Source organism: Hemicordylus capensis, chromosome 1, assembly GCF_027244095.1.
Source record: "Hemicordylus capensis ecotype Gifberg chromosome 1, rHemCap1.1.pri, whole genome shotgun sequence".
Taxonomy (NCBI): domain Eukaryota; kingdom Metazoa; phylum Chordata; class Lepidosauria; order Squamata; family Cordylidae; genus Hemicordylus; species Hemicordylus capensis.
The window spans coordinates 134,344,183-134,368,470 of NC_069657.1; the positions used below are offsets into that span (position 1 = coordinate 134,344,183).

At 44.5% G+C, this 24,288-nt stretch overlaps 1 protein-coding gene across 1 annotated transcript in view; it reads left to right on the top strand.

Moving 5' to 3' along the window:
- The window catches only part of CDHR5 (cadherin related family member 5), a 54,615-nt gene extending 37,518 nt beyond the window's left edge, over positions 1-17,097 (top strand). Inside the window, exons 14-15 of the mRNA XM_053248897.1 lie at positions 4,661-4,818; positions 14,392-17,097. Of these exons, the coding sequence (XP_053104872.1) occupies positions 4,661-4,818; positions 14,392-14,991 (758 nt within the window). The 3' untranslated portion in view covers positions 14,992-17,097. The remainder of the gene's footprint in view (positions 1-4,660; positions 4,819-14,391) is intronic.
- Positions 17,098-24,288: the final 7,191 nt, after the last annotated feature.

Here is a 24,288-nt window from a genome sequence, read left to right on the forward strand (position 1 = left end):
TATTAAGGGCCAATCGTCATGAATAGTCATGAAAAAACCTGCCGGCTGCATGAATGACATCTTGCCATTACTGTAGCTATTTTGTTTGTTTATTTATATCTATGTAAACCACTTTGGGAACTTTTGTTGAAAAGCAGTATATACGTGTTCGTCGTATTGATCTCATTATTCCTCCCTCATATGAATTCCGGCCCAACTCCTCCCTTGTATGAACTCCTACCCTAAGCGTCGTGAAGCAGGAGTAAATTGCTGTTTGGAAAACCTCCTTCTGCACAATAATTTCCTGGGCCAGTGGCTTTGTTTCTTGTCAGATGTTGGTCTGTGAAGGACTGTGCACTTCTCTTCTCCAGTGGAGGTGGAGTGTACAACATCTTTCACAGCAATTTAGCCCTCCCTTTCATTATGGAGCGGTGAAATATTGTGACATTGGTTTCAGATGGGAGTTAGTTTGAGTAAAGTGCTCTCTGTCTGGAAAGGCTTTGAACCTAATCTTCTTTTCTGTTTATAGCTACCAGCTATCATCCCCATTTCCCATGGTTTGGTGCCAAGGGATTCATCTGTGAAGGACAATGGTGTGCTTTTTAAGTTCCATCCAAACTTACTGCAGCCATACTACTACTAATAAAAAGCCAAAGCTTCCATTAATCTCAGTAGGCTTTGGATTGCCACCTGGAGGAATATACTGTGTGGCATTTAAGAGATAATACAAACAAAAACCAATATTCCACATAAAGGAAGGGCTGATGCTAAATTGTTGTTTCTTTCTTGGGATAGATGATGATGATGATGATTACATTTATATCTCGCTCTTCCTCCAAGGAACCCAGAGCGGTGTACTACATACTTGAGTTTCTCTTTCACAACAACCCTGTGAAGTAGGTTAGGCTGAGAGAGAAGTGACTGGCCCAGAGTCACCCAGCTAGTTTCATGGCTGAATGGGGATTTGAACTCGGGTCTCCCCGGTCCTAGTCCAGCACTCTAACCACTACACCACGCTGCAGCTGAATTTAGATTCAGTCCTATTACAGGCAACCAAATTTTAACAACAGACTGTAGTGGGTTTTCTGGCAAGGCTGTCAATCCTTGTGGCCAGTAAGGTAAGATAAAGTGTACCGTCAAGTCGATTTCAACTCCTGGCACCCACAGAGCCCTGTGGTTTTCTTTGGTAGAATGCAGGAGGGGTTTACCATTGCCTCCTGCTCAATATGAGAAGATGCCTTTCAGCATCTTCCTATATTACTGCTGCTCAATATAGTACCAGAAGGGATTCGAACCGGCAACCTTCTGCTTGTTAGTCAAGCATTTCTCCACTACACCACTTAAGGTGATTTGTGGGCAGCAGTTAAACATAAAAACACATGAACAACAAAGTTGCTTAGGACCATCAAGATAATTAGTTCATCGAACCCAATATTATCTACTTGGACTAGCAGTGGCTCTTTAGATTCTCAGGTGAAGGTCTTTTAGATCCTTTTGCTGCATTTAACCTGGGCAGTTTTTACACAGCAGGCTTTTACAAGCGAGTTTGAAGTTGCCCAAAAAATCTGACACAAAAAGTGGATTCTTTTTACCCTGGGCTACACTCGAATGCTCAATGAAAAATCCAAATCATGTGTGAAGTTCTCCCTGATAGCTGGCAGGGACTTCAGGATAAATCTGGCCATGTGAACACACACCCACCATTCCGGAGGAGATGCGAGCTAAAAGCCCTGTGTGATAAACACCCTGGGACCATCCTCTCTAATAAAATGCTTGGTGTCCGTCCGTGGACGGACACCAAGCATGCGTTTGTGCCTCGCCTGTTCTGGGCATGTGCGGAGCGCATGCCCAGATCAGAGCTGGGAGACACGACCGCCAGCACCCGGCGGCCATCTTGGGCGGCCAGAAGCAGCCGCCCCGAAGAAGCCGGGTAAGCGCCGGTGGGGGACACTGGCCGAGGTGGCGGCGAAGCCGCCGCCTCAGCCAGAGGACGCGGCGCAGCCAAGGCAGCGGCGGAGCCATGGCCGCGGCCTGGCCGCGCTGCCGAAGCCGGGCGGGGGGAGGCGGCGGGGGAAGCCGGCTGAGGTGGTGGCGGAGCCGCCGCTGAGGCCTAGCGCCACCGCCAAAGCCGGGTGGCTGGGAGTCATTGGGGCCCTTGCCCGGCCGGGGAGACCGGCCGGGAATGTGAGGCAGGGGCGGCCCGGACCGGACCGGCAGCGGCGCCCCCAGAGTCCGCCTGGCCGCTAATTTGCCCTTTCCTTCCTAGCGCCCGTTATTCAACGGGCTAAAATTTACTTGTCTTCACATAAAGTATGTCCTCTAGCACTGAACTAGTTTTCACCCTGCTCTGTTGAAGAAAATGGACTCTTGCATCATTCCTGAAGATTACTGTACCAATCACTAGATGTGATACTGGTCATATTTGAAAGGAACAGTTAATAAATGTGTTAGTCCTTTCCATTCAGATTAATGATAAACTTGAGAGTAATTGAAACTTCCAAGCAATACTCAAAGTCTATGTCGCTAGAGATTGTAAGTGTGACGCTAATGGTCCAGCACGTTTATTAGTCACTTTTAAAAGCATTAAATAGGTTGCTTTACAGTTATGACGTGAGGATGTGAAGTGTGAAATGAGAAAGGACAAATCCCCACTGCCAGCACAATCAAGTCAACCTTAGAGAACACTGGCCCGTATTTCCTAGCTGGGTTGAAATGGTTATTCAGTGCATTAATTCCAAGGGCTGGGTTTTTTTAAGGAATGTTACAGAAAGAAAACTGGAAGAATTCAGAAAATGAGGGGCCAACTAGACAGGGCAACAGAGGTCCACAAATAGACATTCCATCCCTTTAAATATTGGCTAAAAAGTAGCAGGGCGGGGGGCATTTGGATCTGGACCATAGTGCTAGGCAAAAGGGAGTTTAACCCTTTCCCCCACATTATTTTCTTCATGAGCCCCTCTCCCCCGCCACTGCCAACTGCTTTTTCTCCATTAGAAGAAACCTGCAGCCTGCATTACTACATCATTCTGCATTGTTCCTCCTTTCTATGGATTCAGAGGGTGATATTGGAGTTGACACCAGTTTTTCCAGCCTGTTGCAGCCAGCCAGCCAGCCAGCCAGCCAGCCAGACTGCTTAGTCCTCCAGTAGCTGAAATTCCCTTAGCATATGAATTGCAGAGGGGGAATACTTGGTGTGCTGTTGCTACTGAATGCAGGCAGAGTGGAGATGGGGCGGATTGGACATGGACAGAGGGCAAAAAAGAGGCCGAAAGAAGTAAATTCCCTTCGCTGAAGGGAATTGAGAGATGGTGGGGTGCAGAGAGACCTGAACAGTTAGTAAAGATACAAAGAGGGTTCTGCTATGGGGTACAGAGAAAAAAAGGGGACTGACAGAAAATGGACTAAAAAGAAAACACTGAGGGCCAAAGTAGGCATGACATCAGGAGATCTGTAACCCACCCTTCATTTTAACAACTTTCCCCCCCTTGGCCCACAAGGATGAGCATTGAGAGGTCAAAGTAAAGGGGAAACTCTGACTTATGCTTATAACACTTATATGTACTTTAAATATGTTCATCCGAACTTACACTGATTCCTCCTGCAGTAAAGCTCCCATCTGAGAATCTCCTGGAGGAGACAACCTGTATCTCTTTCCCATCTTGGAATGTGCCTCCAGATATCACAGTAGCAGAAACAGCCCCATGGCTGTTGGCACGTTGTCCCTAGATGTGTTTCTGAAAGTAGAAGTATTTGAACCATTTGGACACACACCAGTGAATGAGAATATGCTTTGCATGTGTGAACCCACCCAGCAGGGGCATAACTATAATAGGGCAAGGGGAGACAGTTGTCTGGGGGCCCACTGCCTTGGGGGGCCCGCCAGAGGCAAGTCACATGACTGACTCCCCCAGCTGCACACCCGCCCAGGCTTCCTTCAGTTGTATTCATCCCCCGAAATTGATGTGAGTGTGAAGACCTGGAGCTACCAGAACAGCATGTCTTTCTCTAGCACCATTAAATGACTTGCATCGTCCACAATTTACAAAACCTTTTAAAAAATAATTTAGGAATATATATGTGTGTGTGTGTGTGTAATTTTTATCATACTTTTTGTTACCACTATTCAGCCTCATTTAAGATTTCTTTACTTCATGAGTTGAGCTGGGGGGGGGGGCATTTTAAAATCTTGTCTTTGGGCCCACTGCAACCTTGCTATGCCCCTGCCACCCACTGCAGAAGTATGGGAGAACTCATCACTACCCTCACATTAGGAACTCTTTTCAGGGCAGAGAGGGGGTATTGCCTGGAATGGAAGCCAGATAGATAGTGAAGTTTAATGCTAGCTTCAATGGGATATTGGAGCAGTCCTGGTTCTCTGATAGAGTTGCCAGTTTTGTTTTGTTTTTTAAACTATGCCTCTAACAATAGCCTGACATGGAGAAATTCATGAAAGTTGAGCTCTTCTCTATATTTTATCGCTTGGCAGGAAAAGTGTTCCCTGCTACACTACTGCTATTTAAAAGACAAGAACATAGTGGCAAAAAAGTTCACAACATTACCAGCAAATTAGGATTTGCTTTTTGCCTGCTGTGGAATGCTTCTCTGTCCCTACTTCTGCATCTTAAGGTGCTCTATTGGATGTGATGGTTTAGAAGCATAAGATGTCTTTGTTTTCTTGCAGGTGAAGATGGCAGTCCCATATATACACCAAAGCATATGGCGGCACTGGGTGCCACTTTGGGAATTGTTTTGGCAATTGCATTAGTGCTGCTCGGTCTGATCTCCTACAAGTATTGCACACTGCTAAAGAAACAGGAGCAGGGAGGAGACAGCAGCAGTGTAAGTACTGTAGGTCTTTGTCATTCATTTATTCTGAGGAAATGTAAAGCAAGTTCTTTGTTGCAAAGAACAGTGATATCAGACTTCTACTTGTTTTTAATGCTGTAGCATTTGTGATATTACATACAATGATGACAAAGCAATGATATCAGCATTGTCAAAAACTTCCAAGAATTTGAGGTATACCCTTGGCTGCAAATAATTTGAGTGGACAGAACACCACGACTACTACACAAATACATCACAAGCTGTTGTGTTGCACTCGCAGTGCAAGGCAGAAGAGGACACTGCCTTGGTATTGTTGGGGTTTGTGATTATTTAGCAAAGCACCAAGGAAGCTACCACTCCAGTTACAGAGTGCACAGTTTAGTTGCTGCAGCTATTAATAAACACATATGAAGTTCACTGTAGAGTCTAAACTAAATCGATTTATTGGTGAAGTGCATTTCAGATAGGAAAGACCTGTCCTATCTATCAACTACATAAGGAATAGGTAGGGAAAGAGAGAGATGTTTCCATCTTCTCTCTAGGAAGAAAGGAAGAGGACTGACTCACTACAGGAAGTACCTGAGGAATCATGGCAGGGATCATAGAGTAGAGGCAAGCAGGGACAGGTAAGGAGACCCTCACTAACTACCTCTACTCCCAATGCCCCTAGTAGTCATTAGGATAGTTGATGCAAAAGGTTGATGCACTGGAACTCCATCTACAACACCCCTTCTCATTGCCTGTCGCACTGGCTCACGGCTCCCATCTTCTCACAAAGCATATGGAATCTGTCTCTGGGCAATGGCTTAGTCAGTCCATCTGCCTCCATCTCTTCTGTTCGGCAGTACTCCAACTGGACTACCCTTTTTCTTGCATGTCTCGAATATAGTGATATTTTATGGGAATGTTCTTAGTTCAAGACTTCTTCTCCATCTGGGAGATCTGGATACAATTTTGGTTATCCTCAAACATTGTTGTGGGCTTTGGTTCCTCATTCCCAAAGTACAATAGTAGCTGGTGTATCTATACTGCTTCCTTGCATGCTTCCGCTGTGGAAATATATTCTGCTTCTGTGGATGGGAGCACAACAAATGACTTATGGTTCCATCTCCAAATAAGAACAGTTGTCCATAAGAACAGCCCTGCTGGATCAGGCTCCAGGCCCATCTAGTCCAGCATCCTATTTCACACAGTGGCCCACCAGATGCCTCTGGGGATCCCACAGGCAAGAGGTATGTACATGCCCTCTCTCCTACTGTTGCTCCTCTGCAACTGTTATTGAGAGGCATCATACCTCTGAGGCTGGAGATGGCCCACAGCCACCAGACTAGTAGCCATTGATAGAACTGTCCTCCATGAATCTGTCTAAGCCCCTTTTAAAGCCATCCAAGCTGGTGTTCATCATCATATCCCATGGCAAGGAATTCCATAGATTAATGATGCGCTATATGAAAAAGTACTTCCTCTTGTCAGTCCTAAATTCCCCAACCTTCAGTTTCATGGGGTGACCCCTGGTTCTAGTGTTGTGCGAGAGGAAGAAAATTTCTCTCCGTCCACCCTCTCCACTCCATGCATAATTATGTACACCTCGATCATGTCTCCCCATAGTCGCCTCTTTTTCAAGGTAAAGAGCCCCAGATGCTGTAGCCTAGCCTCATAAGGAAAGTGCTCCAGGCCCCTGATCATTTTGGTTGCCCTCTTCTGCACCTTTTCCAGCTCTACAATATCCTTCTTAAGATATGGTGACCAAAGCTGTACGCAGTACTCCAGATGTGGCCGCACCATAGATTTGTATAAGCCATTATAATATTAGCATTTTTACTTTAAATCCCCTTCCTAATGATTCCATTGAATTAGCCTTTTTCACAGCCGCTGCACACTGAGACAACACTTTCAACGAGCTGTCCACCACAACCCCAAGATCTCTCTCCTGGTCAGTCACCGACAGCTCAGATCCCATCAGCATATATGTGAAGTTGGTGTTCTCTGCCCCAATATACATAGCTCAGAGGCGCTCTTACCCCTGGACTTTTGGGCCGAAGTCCAGGGCCTCCATACCCCCTGGGCCCCCCCAAATCCTTTTTAGTCTGTTCTGGGTGGTGTGGTGGCATTAAAGATGCATTTAAAATACTGTGGGGGTGGGGGGCGGCTCCAAAAGCCTTTAGGTCCAGGCTTCAAAATTACCTAGGTGCACCTCTGAGTCCAGGACCTCCACACCCCCTGTGGCCCCCCAAATCTTTTTTAGACTGTTTTGGGTGGTGCGGTTGCCACTGGCCTGCACTGCACTGGGTGGCTGAGTGTGATTGTGACCTGTGCTGGGTGCTTTAGAGACAGAAGGGGAAGTAGGGAAAGAAAAATGTGGGATGGGAATATGTTGTTGCAGGTTGAAATGTTTCTGCTAATGTATGTTTGCAAGGGGGTGGGAGGGAATGATGCTTAACTTGCAACAGGAGTCGGGGCTCTCCGAAGGCCTTTAGGTCCAGGCTCCAAAATTACCTCAGTACACCTCTGGCATCACTTTACAATTGCTTACATTGAAACGCATTTGTCGCCATTCCCCCAGTTTGGAGAGATCTTTTTGGAGCTCCTCAAAATCCATTGTGGATTTCACTACCCTAAATAGCTTAGTGTCATCTGCAAATTTGGGTACTTCGCTGGTCACCCTATCTTCTAGATCGTCCACTTGTGGACTTGCGGTCTGTTCTGTCTTCGGCACAGTTTGAATCCATGTAGCCCACTAGTCTGGTATTGCTGCTTGCTGGAATCTCCAACGTGTAGTGTGCAGTACCCTTTTGGTATCTTCTCAATCTTTTGACTGCAAACCAATCATTATTGGTTGGTGCACTTACTTTTCAGCTCAGGATTCCCTCTCTCATGGCTGTCTTGTTTTTCCTCATATGTAATATAATCAAGTTATCAGCATAAGTCAGGCTGTAAGTCCATCAATTGTCTCTGAATCTTGAATATAGGCAGGGGTCAGCTTTTCCTTGTGTGAACCCCTCCTTAAGAAGCAGTTGATTCAGTTTCTCATTCCATGCTCTGGCTGCTTGTTTTAAGCCATAGATGCTCTTTTGTAGTTTGCACACAAGCCCCTTCTTTCCAGGTACCTCAACGCCTGGTGGGTGTTGCATGTAGATGTCTTCCTTGATTTCCCCATGAAGGAAAGTAGTCTTTACATCCAAGTGGTCAACTTGCATCTTTCTGGCTGCTGCCATTCTGAGCAGCGTCCTAATTGAAGTGTGTTTCACAACTGGTACAAAGGTCTCATCATAGTCCTCACACCATAGATTTGGGAGTATCTTTTGGCTACTAGCCTTGCCTTGTAGCACTGCACATCCCCTTCTGCATCCTGCTTGACTTTGAAGACTCACTTGCACCCTACAGTCTTTTTTCCAGTGGATAGTTCCACTAGTCTCCAAGTCTCATTTTTGTGCAGGGAATCAATTTCTTCTAATGTTGCTTTTCTCAATTTCTCAGCTTCATCAGCTGGCATGTTTTCTATATCTTGCCATGTGGTGGGTTCTTGTATCTCCTTTGGTCTCCTTTGGTCATGAGTGAGAACCACTCCTTTGGTCATGAGTGAGAGCCTCTTGGGTGGAACCCCTTTTTTGGGCCTCCGTGAGCGCCTCAAGTTCTGGCTCAGGTTGCAGCCCCTTCTGAATCTGTATTCCCTTCTGAACCTGCTTCTGGTTCTGGCACAGATTCTTTGGGTTCACTGTCTGGCTCTTGTCTCATGAGAGTCCACGCACGTGGTTCCTCTTTCACCTGGATCTCTGGTACATGTTCTGGTACATCACCTCTAGTTGGCCCTTGCCTCTCATCAAGATACACCATGCTGTGAATTCTGACTTCTCCAAGTGCAGGAACAAGGATTCTGTATCTTTTTTGGGCAGGTGCATATCTAACCAAGAGTCCCAGTTCACATTTGCAATTGAGTTTAGTTCTCTTCGCCTTTGGGATGCATGCATAAGCCTTTGATCCAAACACTCTGACATGGTTTAGAGAGGGTTTGTGCCCATGCCATAGTTCAAATGGTATCTTTTCTATTGCTTTGGTTGGCAATCTCTTTTGCAAGTAATTTGCCATCATCACTGCTTCTCCCCAGAATTTATTTGCCAAGCCAGCATCATGTTACATGCATCTGTTATATTTCAGATAGATAGATAGATAGATAGATAGATGATCTTTTCTAGTAGAGAGCATTTTTTCCTCTCTGCCACACCATTGAGTTTTGGTGTGTGCGTGCCGTAAATCTATTAGCTTGGCTAACCCAACAGGATTTACAACCCCCTTCAGCACTCCCCCTGTGAGTTAACAGAAAGTAGCAGTGAAGCTACACAAAGAAAATAAAAGGCTCACAAAGAAAATAGTAAATGAATTAAGTCCCCTGAACTGAACTAGGTACCCCCCTCTAACAATAACTGAGTAATGACTGAAAAAGAAAATACAGAGCAAGGAATGAAACAAGAACAAAGGATACCAGAATGGTGTCATGGCTCAGACTTCTGACTCGGAAGAGTCAGAGCAGGAACGGGAGGGTTCGCCTGCTAGTGAGGGCTCAGAGGCACAGCAACAGGATTTGGCAGGGAGACCAGACTCTGGAGCTGAGGATTCAGAACAACTGCCAGATATGATTTTTGATGAGGAGGAGGCTGGGATTTCACCTGTCTTGAGAAGACATCTCAAGAGGAAAGCTCAGTGGGAGTCACACAGGTGCAGGAGATCACAAGAGAGGAAGCAGAAGTGCTGACTCAGGGAAGACTGATTGGCTGCTGGTTCTCTTGAGCCTTATATATTTAGCAGTCTGTCAATTGCTCAGATGCTATTAGCAACTTTTGCTGACTGCAGACCATGTGAATTCCAAACTTTTCCAAGTTCCAGTTTGCCCTTGTTTGTGCTTTCCTGCTTTGCTCCATTAAATCCTTGTTCTGGTGTCCTTCGTTATTGTTTCATCAATTTGTTATAATTGTGATGATCATGGCGTACAGCTCATGAAAACCCCAAATCCACAATCCCAGAAAATTAGAATATTACATGGAACCAAGAAGACAAGGATTGAAGAATAGAACAATATCGGACCTCCGAAAAGTATAAGCATGCATATGTATTCAGTACTTGGTTTGGGCCCCTTTTGCAGCAATTACTGCCTCAATGCGGCATGGCATGGATGCTATCAGCCTGTGGCACTGATGAGATGTTATGGAAGACCAGGATGCTTCATTAGCGGCCTTCAGCTCTTCTGCATTGTTTGGTCTCATGTCTCTCATCCTTCTCTTGGCAATGCCCCATAGATTCTCTATGGGGTCAGGTCAGGCGAGTTTGCTGGCCAGTCAAGCACAGTACACTGTATACTTTTCAGAGGTCCGATATTGTTCTTTTCTTCAATCCTTGTCTTCTTGGTTCCATGTAATATTCTAATTTTCTGAGATTGTGGATTTGGGGTTTTCATGATCTGTACGCCATGATCACCACAATTATAACAAATTAAGGCTTGACTTATCTCGCTTTGCATGTAATGCGTCTGTCTCATATCAGTTTCACCTTTTAATTTGCATTACTGAAATTAATGGACTTTTGCACGATATTCTAATTTTCCAAGTTTCACCTGTATATAATATGCAAGAGCACACTATAAGCTGCCAGCGAAGTTGCAAACAGTAACTCAGCCATGAGAGACTGTTGAATATATATGGTTCCACAGAACCAGCAACCAATCAGACTTCCCTGAGTCAGCAGTTTGGCTTTCTTTTTTGTGATCTCCTGCACCTGTGTGAGTCCCACTGAGCCTGCCTCTTGATACGTCGTCTCAATACAGGGGAAATCCCAGGCTCTTCCTCATCAGAAACCAAGTATGGCAGCTGTTGAGAATCTTCAGCTCCAGAGTCTGGTTTCTCTGCCAATTCTTGTTGCTGTGGCTCACTATCAGGCAAGTCCTCCTGCTCTGGTTCTTCTGATTCTGAAGTCCGAGCCATGACAGTTTTCTTTTTCAGTTATTACTCAGTTATTGTTAGAGTGGGGTACCTAGTTCAGTTCAGGGGACTTAATTCATTTACTATTTTCTTTGCAAGCCTTTTATTTCCTTCGTGTAGCTTTGCTGCCACTTTCTGTTAACTCACAGGGGGAGTGCTGAAGCGGGTTGGGTTAGCCAAGCTAACAGATTTACGACAGTATGTGGGAGTAGGTTCATGTGAAATCCCATGTTTCTTTAGGAATCTTTTCATGTCATTTGACATATATTCGCCTCCATTGTCTGACCTTAGTCTCTGAGGGTTTCTTCCAAATTTGTTATTGACCAGTGCAATATATTCTTTAAATTTTTTAAACACTGGACTTCAGTTAGTGAGGTGCAATAGGTTGATGCACTGGAACTCCATCTCCAACAGGTATAGCATGAAGGGTTGGTGTTGCTATGCCAGAAGCAGCCTTTACAGCACAAAACTGGTTGCCTGGCACCAATTATACACCAATTATTTTACTATAAAATAGGCATGTTCAGGTTTTCAGGCATAGCTGGTTGCAGATAAGATTAGATTCTTAGGGGTTACAATAGATTTCCAAACACCCAGATGTTCTCAGGCAGTATTTAACTTAATCCTTTACTAGGCTGATGTTGAAGGTAGGTAGTTACAAAAAGCAGATACTTGGGTCTACAGGGACAAACACACACACACAATATAACGTTTAACACAAGTCTTACTAAAACACTTTCTCCTAAGTCTAACCTTCAGAAGCCATAAGCCTTGGCCTCCTTCCCTTGGACCTCATCAGGACTAAGGTGAGTCCAGCCGTGTAACCCCTGACCCCCAGGGACTTGCAAAAACTCACCCTGAGAGAACTTGGCAAGACTCCATTGCTCTCCTCTCACCTGGGCTGGGTTCACTCTTCTTCTTCCCTCAGGAGCCCTTTAGTCCTGCCCAACTTGTTAAACAATTGGGTCATGACCCAGGGTCTACAGACTGTCCATCAAGGAAAACCACTTGATGCAGTTAACCCTATAATTGCTTGCTGCCAACTTCACAGAATATTAAAATATTTTGATCAATCTACACAAAAAAGGCAGATATGTACTTGATGTGTCTCCACCAAGCTGCTTACTTAATTTAATTTTAATGTGTCCCTTCTTGTCCCAATATGTTGTTGCTCCTTTGTGCAATCTGCATACACAAAGAGCAGCACAGAAATTATTCATCATAAACAGGTGTTCCAGGCAGCCTGTCAAGTCAAGAGCTGAGATGTTTACTTACCAGGAGGCTCACTCACTGGCAGGAAAGTGTTCCAGCCACTGATTGAAAGTGGAGTAGATATACACTCCAGTTTGATGCTCCAACAAACTTGCCCTGTGAGATAAAATAAAAAAACATATACAGGATAGTATATATACCGTGTATAAGAGTCTATTTCACGCACACACAAATTGCATGAAATTACAAGAATGAAACACACAAATGGCTAAGAAATTGTCTGTGTTCTAGACCCCAAAACAGTGTAGCTGAAGGTCAATAATGTCCATGATCCTATTACATGTAGACATATAGTCCTTCCAGATCTTTTCTCTTGCTGGTACTCACAATTCTTCCAGATCTTTTATCTTTACAAGTTCTTATTCTAAAGGTAGCTCCATGTACAAATGTTGCTCCTTCTAATGGATGCTCCTTGTCCAAAAAATTCCCAACAGGTATCCTAGGTAATTTTAACCTGTTTCCTCCTGCTTGAACAGGACTTCATCAGGAGAAGTGAGATTTATAACAGGTATCCTAGGTAATTTTAACCTGTTTCCTCCTGCTTGGACTTCATCAGGAGAAGTGAGCTGAATACATAATAACACATGCATCATTTTAAAATACCTTCAACAAATTACATTAACTTAAAGGGTTAGAAATTTTTAGTAATTACTCACATTTATTTTTATTTCTTCCAAAGTGACACTGCACCTACCAGTGGTTTCTAAATTAGAAATCCTACTGAATGCCAAATTGTACTGGCTTCAATGGTACTGATAATGCTTAATATATCCTACAGCATCTGCCAGATGTTTTCACTCCCCTTTGATCAAAAGGCATGTGCTTCATTATCCAATCTCGTCTAAATGACCAATTATATTTATGTGCATGTGTGAAGAAACAGCAATGCTGAGCTTCCTAAAGAAGCTGTGAACCTTTTGTCCCATTTAAATTTCCAATTATACAAATATAATATGGAACCAAAACGTAGCTCATATAAAAGTTTGTCAGGAATATATATAATAGTCCCGTTCTCCAACAGGAGAGACTTGACTCCTTTTAAGGGGATGTCCATCAGTCTTGTGTAAAGTTAAATCTCACCCCACTAAATCCCATTCCACATCCAAGTCTCTAAATAGGGCCATGATCAAAAATAGCACATTTGTGCCTATAAATAACTGGAAAGGTCATTGACCTGATTTAAACCAAAAGGCTCTAGAGTCCGGAGCTGATGTATAAAAAATGCCTCCCTCTGTAGGAGGACAGTTTTGATATTTGCATAGGAAAATTCTTTTTGTTTGTACCTATAGATGACAAAAAATTGAAAATCATTAAAGGAGTGTCCTACCTGCATGAAATGATCAACCATAGGGCATTCCAAATTTTGTTTCCTAATGCAAGAGCGATGTTCCAGAATGCGAGATCGAACTGTTCTGGTTGATATGCCTACATATCTCAGGGAACATGGGCATTGTATTATATATACAATGTTCTTGGTAGAACAGTTGGCAAAAAAGTCCAATCTATATTTTTTGCCAGTATTGTTGTCCCTATATTCAGTAGTTTGTAGTGCCATAGGGCATGCCACACAATGACCACATTTGAAAAAGCTTTTTGGTTCCACGCCCTCCCTTCGAGGCAGACTATCTGCTCTAACAAGAAAATCTTTGAAACTGGGACTTTTTTGAAAGGCTACTAACAGGAAATTGGTGCAGCCTGGTAAATCTGATACTAATCTCCAATGTCTTCTGATGATATTTTTAATTCTATAACTTAGAGAAGAATATTGCATCAACCATGTAATCCAAGATTGCTTCCTATTGATTTGTGAAGCTGTCCTAAGTAGAGATAATCTATCTCTAGTCTGTGTCCTGCGTCTGGCTTTTTGTATAACTTGAGTGGGATAACCCCTTTCCATTAACTGAGAACTCAATTTATCAGCTGCTGACTCAAAATCCCTAGAATATGAAGAATTTCTTTTAAGCCGCAAAAATTGACTGTACGGTAAGGAATTTTTTAATTGAAAAGGATGGAAAGAGGAATAGTGTAAAAAAACATTTCTATCAGTGGGTTTGGTGGCAAGTTAAATCAATCTGCAAATAGTTTGGTTTTTGTTGGTGTTTAGGCTTTGGTAAAATGTGGGAATGCTTTCACAAGTCAATTTTCTCACATTAAAATTGAGGGGCAAAGTAAACTTATGGCAATTCTGCCTCAAAAATGGCTGTGCAACCCAGCTCAGAATTATACTGGATTATACAACTTTGGGATCCGGCGTAATCATGTTAAATGTGAGTGATTCTCCTTCATGTACCTCACTTCCCTTTCACTTCCCTGCTATTGAACTACTGTTGTCCTTCTTTTGCAGTCCATTGCAGGCTTCTCCAATGGAAACTTCTACAGTGATTTGAGACCTAACTTAGATGACAATGACAAGCATTCGCTAGTAAGTGTTGTATCTGAAAATGATAGCCCAGTGACCCAGGTGCGGCCAGGCACCCCTCCCTTGAAGAAGGCAGTGGAAAGCAGCCAGGCATCCGCAGCTTCTGGAGCTCTTGAGGAGGGTGAAGATGATGGTGAGGAAACAGACAGTGAAAAGGAAGTAAAATCCATACTCACGAAAGACAGGAGGGTGGCAGATGATGGCTACAAGGCTGTGTGGTTCAAAGAAGACATTGACCCAGAATCCAAAGAGGATATTGTGGTGATTGAAGAGGACAGTGATGCAGAACAGAACGGGAATGAGAGTGACGGTGACAATGATGAGGATGGCAATGATGATGTCGACAACAACACCAGTGCTTACGGTGGAGACAGTGATGACAATAATGAGGGCAATGGCAATGACAATGATCGTGGCAAAGGTGGCAGTGATGTGTCCATTCCAGTAGCAGCTTGGCCCCCTGGAACTGATCCTAGTGTCAGCCAAACTTATGATAATGCAGAAGAAAATGATATTTTTTTGTGAAGTTAACAAAGTCAAATTTCCTTTGTGGGATATTGTAAGAAGATTGATGGGAGGTTTGGGGTGCTTCCCCCTTCCCCGGTCAGGTGTTTCTAGCTTAGGGGTATGTACAACCTAACCAGTTCAATCAAACCAGCTGGCCGGTCTGGTCCATTTGACTGAACCAGTTTGGTGGTTCAAGAGGCAATACTTGTAAATGGGAATCCACTGAGCGGTGGGGGAATCCACTCAAGGGTGGTGGGGGAGTGGCAGGAAAGGTGGTCAAAGATGATTGCCAGCCTGGCCTGACCTGACCTGGTGCGGCTGCCGGCACTGATGCTTGCTGCCCCCGCCCCAAAGCAGCCCAAGCGCAAGATCCCTTCTTTAAGCAGGCCACCCACATGGCAGTGGCACGGTTCCAGATGTGCAGAGGCTGGAACCACAGCACTGTCACACAGAAGTCCTGTTTAAAGTGGCATCTGGCACTTGGGCTGCAGTGGGCCGGTAAGCACCTTAGACTACCTCTCTCGTGGCTCCCCTGCCACTGCCTTACAATGTCAAACTGGTCCACTCAAGCAGGGCTTGGTTCTGTTTCATCATGGATCATGGACCAAACTGGCCCCAGTTCAGATCATGATCAAGCTGCTGAACTGACCCAATTTGATGCAAACTGGTTCAACATCAGACAATTCGTGCACACCCATATTCTGTCTATTTGCTGAATTGTGTGATTCTGGACTCTTAATGAGCAGAGTCTTTCAGAAAGGCGTATGTGCAATCTCGTCCCTCAGGAATGTATCACACCTGCCCCAAGCATGTAACTGATAGTTGATAAAGTCTTAGGGAATCATTCTGAAAATCTAGTTCATGCATGGATTGTGACGATCTCCTCTGTGCAGGCGCACCTCGCATTTGCTTAAGGACGCTGACCCAAATGGATGGGTGCAGCGTTGTTCCTGCTCCCACCCCACCACTGCTTGGGGAGGGGGGAGAAGGGAGAAGGACTGCTCCACTCCCCCCACCCCCACAGCTAACCCTTGGGTGCGGTAAGAGGTTTTTTTTAAAAAAAAAATGGAGCTTTGGCAGGACGGGTGCAGAGAGGCTTCTGGAAGCCCCTGGCTCTGGCTATTTGGAGGCTCCCCTGGATCTCGGAGGACCAGACCGGGTCCCCAAGGTCCGGGGGTTAGTGCAACTCTGCAGTTACCCACCAAAGTTAATCTTTGGAGAAATTTATTAAGAGCAATTCAGTATTGGAATAAGCTGTCTAGTGAGCAAGTCTAGAATGTTATTTACAAAAATGTGTTGTTGTTTTTTAAAAAAACAGGGAAATGAATTCATACTAGTTTAATGTCTTCTTCACAAATGTGTAATTCCCTTGGAACATTGTTAGTGTGGCCCAGTAGATAAATAGTTGAACTTAGATCCAAGAGCCATAGATTTGTCCCATCTCTGCCATGAATTTAACTTATGATCTTGGGCACGTCACTCTCCAGCTGTGAAACTAGATGAATAGTGCCAGGTAGCAAACAGGGCCAGTCCACTAATGAGGCTGAGGCAGCCTCTCAGGCAGCTGATTGACAGAGATGGCACCAGGTACCCTATGGCCACTAGCTGCCTTGTTTTCTCCACTCTGGTGCCCTCCTTACCTGGTTGTGGCAGCAGTGCCTCCACAGGTCTGTTGTCGCTCCTTCTCCTCTTGCTTCTGCTCTCAAGCTTTTGAAAAGGCAGAGGGTGGGGAATGGAGAGCAGAAGGAACTGTGGAGGAATAGAGTGGTGGGTGTTCCACTACCTATTCCCCTTCTTCTGCTTTTTCAGAAGCCACAGAGCAGGGGTGGGGAGGTAGAGTGGTGGTGGTGGCAGCAGGAGGAGGAGGAAAGGGAAAGACCCCCCCCCCGCCATCATCTGAGACTGAAGATTTCCTCCTTTGCTGGCACAGGGAGAGGAAGAGTGGAGCACAGCACCTTCTGCACACCACCAGGGTGCTTTCTGGACTGCAAGCTTTAGCACGGGAGGAAGTGGTGTAAGATCTCATGATTCTGTATGATCGTATTAAAAGCGTGAATAAAGGAAATAAACAGATTATTGCATAGTTTGTAGTAAAGCTGGGGCTATTCATATTCCCATCCCTTATGTATTTTGGCAATGGGTTATTACATCTTTCCCAAGCAGGGACTGTTCGTACAGCATGCTCTCCCTGACCTCCTCCCCCCCCCCCGATTTTGGCCAATGGGATTGCAGAGGGTCACCTTTGGGCAGGTAGCAAAGGATGACATTTGCTGGTTTTCCCCTCCCCCATTAAAAAAAATTTCTTCGTGAATTGGTGCAAGATCACCTGCAGGGGGGAGAAGCATGTGATTCTTTCACAAGCCTTACAATTCTATGATGAAATGATTGCTGTCAGCTTTGCACAAGAACACTAAGGGGGCAGGAGTCTTTTTTTAAACCAAAAGGCTGGTTTAAAAGATTGAGAAGCAGAGATAAACAAAAATAAAACTGGAATTAACATTAATAGAGGAAGGAGCTGAGCAAAAGCAAATAAAAAATCAATAATAAATGAAATGGAAGGAGTTACCACTGGTAGCATTCCGCAAGAACATGAATTTAAAATATATATTTTTAAAGCCTGATTAAAAAGATGGAGGGGCAGAGATTAAAGAACTTTTGAAAGTAGAATGGAAGTCCAAAACGCAGTGTGACAGACTCATGCGACTAACAGGAATACGTCATTGTATTAGTGAGGCTCCTCCACATGGCACCACGGGGGGAAACGGAGCAACCCAGCAAACTGTTCTCAACATGAGGGAAATCAGCTACTATTACTTAACCAGAAACAGCAAGATAAGATCTGAATACAGGCTGTGGCAGTGCGAACGGCACCTTGCTGTTCCCATATGCATGCCGATATCAAAACCCTTCACACACAAATGCACACCAAGCCTATATGCACAGTGGCGTATCGGGGGGAAACGGCGCCCAGGGCAAGCTCTGGCCCTGAAATGGTGCCCCCCACCCCTTGGCCCCCACATACCTGTGCCGGCGGTGCCCCAGGTGGCAGATCGCCGGCGGTGGCGGCGATTTGGCGGCGGCGGGCAGCGGTGGGTCGCCCGCCGAGTGTGGCAGCGGAGGCGGCGATTCGGCGGTGGCGGGCGGCAGCGGGTCGCCCGCTGTTGTGCGGCGGTGGCTGGCAGCTGGCGGCGATGTAGCAGCCCGAGCAGCGGTGGATCGCCTGACGAGGAGTGCAGGCAGAGCGACGCCGAGACTTGCCGTCTGGCCTGGCGTAGCTTCTCAACGGCGCTTCTCAATTCACACTTGGCGGGTGATCCGGGGGGGCAGGGGGGGATGCCACTTTTTGGTGCCCCCCACGTGACCCGCCGGGGTGGCGCCCAGGGCACGTGCCCTGCCTGCCCCCCCTATCGTTGCGCCCCTGTATATGCAGCAAAGCAAGTGTAAGTTGCTGTCCTGAAGGGCTCCAGGAGGGGAATAGGGGGCACAATGCCTCACTGTGCTGCCTCAGGTATGGGTGGGACTTGCTTGGGTCAGGCCTGGCAGCAAACTAAACCTACCAATAAGAATGTAGGTAACTTCTTACTAAAAAAGCATAGGATAAGCTTGCAAGTATGTATTTATATAGTAACATAAAATGTTTTATTTTAGAGTTCCAACACAGTTTTGATTGTCCTTATTTTTTCAAGGCAGTACATAATACAAATGTTACAGGTTTTAAACATAAAAGCTGAACATTAGAAACAACAACGGCAGAAAGCTCTTGTTTTGAAACATTAAATAAGCACAAAGAGAGGAAAATCAGTTCATTGACATTCTTTTTGTGCACATTTCTAAAATAACTGCTTTAATATAATGACATAACGGTGTCCTATGATAATACAATGAAACTGACAAAATTAAATTAAATTAATAAGAAATATAATGCTAACTGCTGAAAGTGCCAAAAAGAAAAATATTTTTCCATCTATGGCAGAACTGCCCTTCAGCTAAGAATTATTGACAAAAGAGAAGAAAAGAAATGGAATCAATCTTTTTAATGTGGGGTTTATTTATTTATTTATTTCTAGCAGCTTTAATTAAAAAAAAGACTTTTGAAAAAAAGAAGATGCAGTCTTTCACATGATTGTGACAGCGAAAAAGAGAAAGAGAGAGAAACACTGAAGAGAAAGAAATACTCCCAAAACCAGATGATGGATAAATAATGTGATACAGCAACAAAGTCAAACATGACAAGTTGTTTTTGAGTTAAATATGGCAAAGAATTAATACATTATCTGTAAAATAGATTGCAGTTGTCAGTTATTAGATGGAGATAAACATATTAATATTAATTATGTGGATTGCTGGAGCTTATTGTGATAATTTCTAAGTGTGTGTGTGTGGGGTGAGAATATAAGACCTTTATAAGGTGGTTCATCTCTTTTAAAGAAAGAGGTGGTTCATCTCTCTATTTGAAGTCCCAGATAATGAAATTTTTATTAAAGTCTATTATAAGAAGATTGCATTTTATATGATGCAAGTTGTGATGTATTGATTCTATGATAGCTGAACTAGCTACATGCTATTGCATTATAACTCCACGACTAGACCTATAAACATCTGGATATTTCTGTCTTTATTTTATAATTTCTCTGCAAAAACCTAAAAAAACCCAAACCCCAGTATTTGCTGCTGGGCTGTGCAAAATCTAGCAAAACCCCAGTATGGAAGGCAGGCTGTGGCGGCTCTGTGCAATGGGGACATGGAGCAAGGAGAGGCTGACAAGTGATGGCGAGAGGCAGGGAGCAAGGGCATAGGCCAGCCGGGCATAGTCCTCCTGCTTCTTCTTGCCTCCTGGAACTTTCCCAGACAGCAGGCTTTCCCATGGGTTTACTGCAAGGCTTTACTGTGAACCGGAAGTGGTCCCCAAAACCCAACACAAAAAGTGGATTTTTAAAAAATCCTGGATATAAATTGGGCTACACTCTGTAGTGCAGAGAAAAAACCAAATTGTGTGTGAAGTGCTCCCCTATAGCCTGCAGGGATTTGGGGGTAAATCTGCCTGATACTGTATGTGTACACACCCCCTCCATTCCGGAGGAGGTGTGAGCGAAAGGGCTTTAAAGCCATGTGTGGAAAATGCCCCGTTCACTCTGTTGCTGCTCAGCAAAAGTACCTGATGGCAGGTGTCCTCCTTGAAGTGCATCAAGTGACCCTGACTTGCTCTGATGCAAGTAGCCTATGGAAAAGTTGACGCTGCTAGAGAACAGAGGCATATCTAGGGGGGAAAGCGCCTAGGGCAAGCACTGAAATTGCGTCCCCTGTCCAAGCATCTGACACCCATCTTTCAGATAACTTTACCATAATATCAGCTGAAAAATACAAGTCAAGCTCGTTAGTCTTTTAATATTTCAAAAACTGTTTAGCAGTGGACGTAGCAAGACCAAGAAAACGCTGGAAAACTACAAATTTCAGTATGCTGCGGCTCATGAAATACCTAAATATTATGCGGAGGTGTACTTGGAAAACTAAACAGAAGTGCCTGTCTAATTCTCTACTATCCATTGTAGCATCACTATTATGTAAGTTTTAAAAATCAATGGAGAATTTGGCTTTTCCCAGATACTCTGAAAACAATTAAAGGATATGCAGAGTAAACTGTGTCACTGCTTGGAATATATTCTAGTCTTTCAGAAAGACAGTTAAAATGAGAGAAGGAGAGCAAGATACTCACAGTGGGCCTTAATACTAAGGATTTCACACTGATTCAAAGACAAACTGACCATTAATAGCCATATTATTAAGGCATCACATTTAACTCACTTATCACAAGAAGCAAAGTAAAAGCAAATGAATACAATCCTAGATCATAAGCTTCAGCTCAGTATTCACAAGCCCTGATTCTCTGTACATAGTGCCAAACTAAATATGTGTACAGTGACTTATATTATATTAAATATTTCTATTTTTTTACCTGTAGCCCCTTTGAGGGGCTTCCTAAAGGCTGTGGGGGGGTCTGCAAAGGTTCTCCCTCTCCACACTGGCCTCTAGGGCCTCACAGGAACCATTTGAGCATGTGTCCTGACCATTTTTAAAAATATTTTTTTTAATGGCCACTAGAAACAAAATGGCTGCCGTGCATGCTCAAATGGCCTCTGTGAGGCCTGGCCTGGCCTAGGGCCTCACTTAGGCCCTTTGAGCATGCGCGGCAGCCATTTTGTTTTCGCTGGCCTTTTTTTTTAAAAAAAAAATTAATTTTAGAAAATGGCGCCCCCCTTCAAGTGGTGCCCGGGGCACATGCCCTGCCTGCTGCACCCTAGATACGCCCCTGCTAGAGAAGCACAAACTAACTTCCAGGGGCCATCACTGAACAGTGAGAGGTAAAGGAGGAAGGCGGAGAAGCAGGGTTGGCCTATTCCCTTCCTCCCCAGCCCTTGCACATCAGCTAACTGGCTTCCCAAGCTTTGGTCTATGGTTCCTAGGAAACTGTGAAACTTGGACATTATCCAAAGAAGCTTGGACACGTACTGGTTAAGATGCCTTATTTAGGGCAGACATGTGGACTAGATTATCCTTCCAACATTTCTTGGGCAAGAGCTAGAGTCAAGCTAGCAAGTACAAGGCACTGCTGTTGGATAGTGGGTTACTGTAACCACACCATTTAACTGGTGTGGGTAAGTAATCACACCACACTGTTAACATTTCCCAAATCAGATGCTCTGCAGGAAATGGGCAGCACGCGGGGCGGGGGGCAGGTCTATGCCAGTGCTGGGGGTGGGGCTTGCCAGCATGTTCTTATGGATGTCGTAATTGAGTACAGCATCTGCACCTGATATGATAATTGAATAGGGCTCTCCTACTTTAAACCTCATGTATGAAAACCCTGTTGGAAATGAGCTATCTATTTAGCAAAAGCAGATGGTACAGTCCTTCCTGGACTGTACTACTTCACACTGTAGGTTTTTTATTTTATTTTACTTTATTTTATTTTATTAGATTTATAAATCACCTGATATGAAAAATCTCCAGGCAGTTTACATAAAATTCAGAAATTTAAAAAACAGCAACAATTAAAAGCAATTAAAATAGTTTAAAGTACAATTAAAACAATATTTATTTTTATGTGAAGGGAGGTGTTCTTGTTAATGGGGGAGTATTCAATGGGACATCTAGCAAAACAAATATTCCATGATTATGCAACTCAGCTCTTATTTGTAGGCTACAGGCCTACTGCAGAGACAGCCTTCCATGATCATCGCCCACGCTTTTGAAACCTCTTGGCATGACTATGGTATGGGCTGGTTCGCACAATCAATGGGCTAAACAAGACTGTAGGATCTGAGTGGTGCATAAGTTCCCGTGGAGCATGTGGTGTGAATTCAGAAATGTTCCCCAAACACCGATTGGCACTGCACCAAACCCACATTACCAAGCCCACTTCAAATTCTAGATTAACAACGTGGCCTACATGAGGGTTTGCAGCAGTGCCAATTGGGGTTCAGGGGGAAATCTTGAGTTCACACAACATGCTCCGCAGGAGTGCATGACGCTGTGGGGATCTTAGACTCTCACTTAGACTACTTTACCATTGATTGTGTGAACCAGCCCTATGTGGGGCTGACCTTGAAGAGTATTCAGAAGCCATAGCTAGTGCAGACTGTTTCAGCTTGCTTCTTGAGCAATAGTATCTGAGCTGCTTTGGTTGTCTATCTATCTCATTCTAGGCTATATTCAAGATACTTATTTAACCTTTAGTGTTCTAAATTGAATTGGTCCAATATACTTTAGGGATCACCTAACTTCTTACAAGTTTCCCATTCCCCAATCTTATTATATCATCTGCTGATGATGCCTAGCTTCCTTGAATTCCTACACAGTGGTGAGGAAAAGCCAAGTATTAGGCAAGAGGCTCCAATTGTGCTGTGCTATAACTTATATCTTATCTGTTCTTTGACATTATTGCTGGGTTGCATTGTGTACTTTGGAATCTGTGTTTATTGTCTCAACCGAGTTTCCATGGAGAAGCTAATTGGGAGATGGGAGGGAATGAGACAAGCAAGTCTCTGTGGTTGAATACACACAAGAGAGTGGCTGAACAGGAGGCAGCTGTGCGAAAAAATCCCATCAGGAGAAGAACGAGAAGTGCAGCTAGGTAATTTTGGAACTGGGACCAAAATGGCATTATGGGCCCCTCCCCCCTTGCAAGATAAGCATCATCTCCCTTACATATATGTATTTAAGGTTCACCGGTCCCTATCTATGAAAAGCACTAGGGATGTGTGTTTGGTTTCGGATACAAAATGTTTTGTGCACAAAACAGGCCATTTCGGCTGTTTTGTAGCCAAAACAATGCTCAAAATAGAAAATTTTGTGGCCAAAACAAAATGTCCCTGTTTCAGATACAAAATGTTTTGTTGTTTCGGCTGTTTTGGAACTCCATTTTGCAATCGCAAAAAGTCTTTCTCCTTCAGTCTCCATTTTGAGTTTTGACATCTGTTTGAATTTCCAGCCCTTCCAGCCTGCAGATTGGCCAGCGAAAGCATGGGCTGATCCGCTGGCAATTGCCTCCTTATTCCTTTTAAGCAAATGTAAGGGTAAATTTTACCCTCATTGGCTAGTGGGGCAGTGTGCGTTTGCCCTCATTGGCCAGTGGGGCAGTGTGCATTTCATTGTTGTTGTTTCACACTGTTGTGTATAGATCAATTGCATTTCAGGCGGGGGGGATATGGATGTGCATGACCTTTGGAAATCTGCCTGATTTTTTCCAAAGCTCTGCTGTTGTTAATGTGTGATGTTGATGTTATTTGGGGTGGATTGGGGGCAGAAAGGGGGCTTTAGGGGCAGAAGAGTGCCCCAATAGGTGCCTGCTACCACCCAGATTCCAAAGGAATTGGGAAAAGGGCTGATTTTTAAAGAATTTCTGAAGTTGAAATGTCTTTGGGGCAGATTCGGGGCAGAAAGGCAGCCTGAGGCGCAAAACAGTGGGTTGGGTGGCAGTGCCCCAAGGGGTGCCTGCCACAACCCAGATTCCAGAGGAATAGGGAAAAGGGCTGATTTCTTAGGAATTGTTGAGGTTTACGCTTCTTTAAGGTTCCCCCCCCCCAGGGAATAATGGAGGTTTCAGCAGACCCATTCCACCACCTGGGGGGCACTGGGGTGGCCGGGAGTGAGTGGTGGTGTAGTGCACATAGGGTGCCAACCACCCGCATGGGTTGCTAATCCATGGGGTGCTGGGTTCTGTTGTTTCTGAGGTGCTCTGAGTGTAGATTCTCTGGTAGCATATGAGATTTTCAATGACAAACCATGAATCCACTCTCATATGCTACCAGAGAATCT